Raw genomic sequence first — 3321 nt, 5'->3', positions numbered from 1 at the left:
TTCTTATGAAAATATTAAATATAGAAATTACGCAAACAAACATTAATATAAAACTAACTAAAGATCTTTTGAATCAGGCACAACAACAACTAAAACATGATTTAAACGAGCTAGAATTCAACACGTTCGTTAATAAGCAAAATTTTCTTGGTCAGAGGATCGCAGAAAAGAAGAGGGTGACTCTCCACTCAAAAATAAATAAACTTAAATATGAACAAGTCCAGAAATTGGGAATCAAAACAGACAACAACTGGTTCGTTACNCAAACAAACATTAATATAAAACTAACTAAAGATCTTTTGAATCAGGCACAACAACAACTAAAACATGATTTAAACGAGCTAGAATTCAACACGTTCGTTAATAAGCAAAATTTTCTTGGTCAGAGGATCGCAGAAAAGAAGAGGGTGACTCTCCACTCAAAAATAAATAAACTTAAATATGAACAAGTCCAGAAATTAGGAATCAAAACAGACAATAACTGGTTCGTTAACAACACAACAATCGAATTTCCCGAAGAAGTAAAGTGGATACTCTCACTTGGTAGAAAATTCACCTTACCAACAACTAAATCGAATTTCTCACCAATACATACAATAGCGGAAATGGAACAACTAATGCAATCACTGGAGAATGAAAAAGAAAAAGTNCCTTACCAACAACTAAATCGAATTTCTCACCAATACATACAATAGCGGAAATGGAACAACTAATCCAATCACTAGAGAATGAAAAAGAAAAAGAAATAGCCAGAAATAAAGTGAGCAGCAGAATCCTACTGTTCAAACGCAATATTAAGCATAACTCAGCGGAGAAATTTATTTTAGCAGCTTTTTACAAAGCAAAGGCGTTCGTCAAGCTACACAAAAACAATGTTGTTATTACTGATGCCGACAAAGGAAACAAAACAGTAGCTATATATAAAACAGAGTACCTGGAGAAAATGAATAAATTAATAGAAGACAAAAACACGTACAAAACAATAACAAGTGACCCCACAAACACTTTCCAAAGAAAGAACAACAAAATAGTGGACGAACTTTACAAAGGCAAGCACATCAACTTTAGAGAAAAACAACAACTCACATGCACGGCAGGCACATTGCCAAGACTTTATGGATTGCCAAAAATTCATAAGCTAGATGTTCCTCTTCGTCCTATTGTTTCTTCTTTTATGGTCCCCTGTAATAAAATGTCAAAATACATCGGAGATATTTTGAAAATATTATTTTCGGAAAAATACAACGTGAATAATGCATTCAACCTAAAAGATAAACTAGCCAATATATGTGTGTGTGATGAAGATGTATTAGTGTCGTTCGATGTCGTCTCCTTGTTCACAAATTTACCAACAATGTTAGCCTCAAAAATCGTAATGAATAAATGGGACCAAATTCAACATAAAACTAATATTCCGAAAAATAAGTTCCAAGAAATGTTAAGTTTTTGCCTAAATGACAATAACTATTTCATGTTCAACAAAAAACTATATTCGCAAACGTTTGGAATGCTAATGGGCAGGGAACGGATTTTTAGGACCTAAAAACCTATAAAAAAGGCAAAATAAAATAAGGAAATAGGCTGGAAAAGGCAAAATCAAATAGGAAAACGGCAGGAAAAGGCACTAGGTGTTGCAAAAAAGGCAAAAAAAGGCAAAACAATATAGCGAAAAAGGCAGGAAAAGGCACTAGGTATTTGCAAAAAAAGCAAAATATGGCTGTTGCGAAGACATTAATAGTAATACGAACCTTGTTATAAAATTCAGGTTAAGTTAAAAACCGCGTGTCTTTTCTTCAAAGTTCAGAATTCAAGAGAGAGTTTATTACAAAAAGCAATGTTCAGTTTTACATTACAGGGTTGCAAAGCGTAAAAACAATTCAATGTTCAGTACAACATTACAGAGCTACAAAAGTCAGTAAGAAAGTAAAATACTATGCAATAATATTGAACATTCTCCGCAGCAAAAACGAAGTTTTTAAGGTTCATCATGTCAGCGAGAAACAAGCTGGCTAAGTTACAAAACATCGGCAGTGGTGTCAGTGTTACCATTGATGGGCAGCAAACAAATTTTAGAAATCGGCCGCTTCACAAGTTTGCCATTACAGAAAAGCGTAACGACCCTTACTAGACCATCTGCACCGGGATGTATCTCATGCACTCTCGCCAACGGCCAATAGCCAGGAGCGCTACGCTCATGTTGCAGCAAAACGATGTCGTTGACGCGAAGATTTTTTTGAACTTGTGTCCACTTGGTGCGAGTTTGTAGAGTGTGTAAGTATTCGTTAGCCCATCGATGCCAGAAATGTTGCTTTAGGCGCTCAACTAGTTTCCAGCGGGTCAGGTGGTCGATATTAGAGTCAAGCAGGCTCTCCTCTGAGACGCAAGTTGTGGGTTCACCTACAAGAAAGTGTGCAGGTGTCAACGCTTGATGATCAGTGGGATATGCTGACAATGGGCAGAGCGGCCGAGAATTCAAGCAACTTTCAATTTGTGCAAGAAGCGTGCTGAGTTCTTCAAAAGTAAGCACCCGATCTCGCATTATTCGTCTTAGATGATGTTTAGTCGACTTAACCGCCGCTTCCCATAAGCCTCCGAAATTTGGTGAAGCGGGCGGAATGAAGTGCCATGTCGTACCTTCATTTGCAAGTGCGGCAGCAAGATGTTCGGGGAGCGAAACCTTTTGCTGCTGAAAGGAAACCTTTAGCTCTTTGTTAGCCCCTACGAATGTAGTACCGCAATCAGAGTATAAATCGCTGCATCGACCACTCCTTGATACAAAGCGACAAAATGCGGCGATAAAGGCGTCAGTATTTAAGCTTGAAACTACTTCAAGGTGTATGGCCTTCGTGCACATGCAAATGAACAGGCAGATATAGCCTTTTGTGGTTGCCGCTTTGCGAAGTAGTGAAAGCTTTAGTGTTATGGGACCAGCGTAGTCGAGTCCACTGTGCTGAAACGGTTTGGTTGGTTGAAGACGAACTGCGGGTAAATTTCCCATTTGCTGCTGATGCACCTTCGCTGTGTATTTGAAACAGATTACGCATTTACGGAGCACGGATTTTGCTAAGCTGCGCGCTGATAGAATCCAGTAACGTTGAGAGACAAATGAAAGCATCTGCTGAACGCCGCCATGTAGAGTTTGGTGATGAGCGTTTGTGAATATTAGAAACGATAAAAAAAAAAGCAGAATATACACAGGCAGATTTGTCTGTACTACATGTCAAATATGGCATACCGTCGAATCGTGGATAAGCGGATGCGCATACCAAATTCTAGGTCTGCAGATATGTATGAAGAAAATTTTAATTTTAAAATTTTTCT

At 38.0% G+C, this 3321-nt stretch overlaps 1 protein-coding gene across 1 annotated transcript; it reads right to left on the bottom strand.

Moving 5' to 3' along the window:
- Positions 1-2014: 2014 nt before the first annotated feature.
- Positions 2015-3115, bottom strand: LOC108363753 (uncharacterized). The gene has a single exon (XM_017617222.1). It carries the CDS (start codon positions 3113-3115, stop codon positions 2015-2017), a length of 1101 nt encoding a protein of 366 aa, XP_017472711.1.
- Positions 3116-3321: the final 206 nt, after the last annotated feature.

The sequence above is a fragment of the Rhagoletis zephyria genome, unplaced genomic scaffold (genome assembly GCF_001687245.7).
Source record: "Rhagoletis zephyria isolate East Lansing unplaced genomic scaffold, Rhagoletis_zephyria_1.1 Rzeph_scaffold_01360, whole genome shotgun sequence".
Lineage (NCBI taxonomy): Eukaryota > Metazoa > Arthropoda > Insecta > Diptera > Tephritidae > Rhagoletis > Rhagoletis zephyria.
The sequence above is the reverse complement of the archived record's forward strand: the minus strand, read 5'-3'. Positions and strand labels throughout refer to the sequence as shown.

Bases quoted from the DNA above. Each gene is read 5' to 3' on its own strand.
- LOC108363753 (XM_017617222.1), bottom strand. From the start codon at position 3,115: ATGCTTTCATTTGTCTCTCAACGTTACTGGATTCTATCAGCGCGCAGC.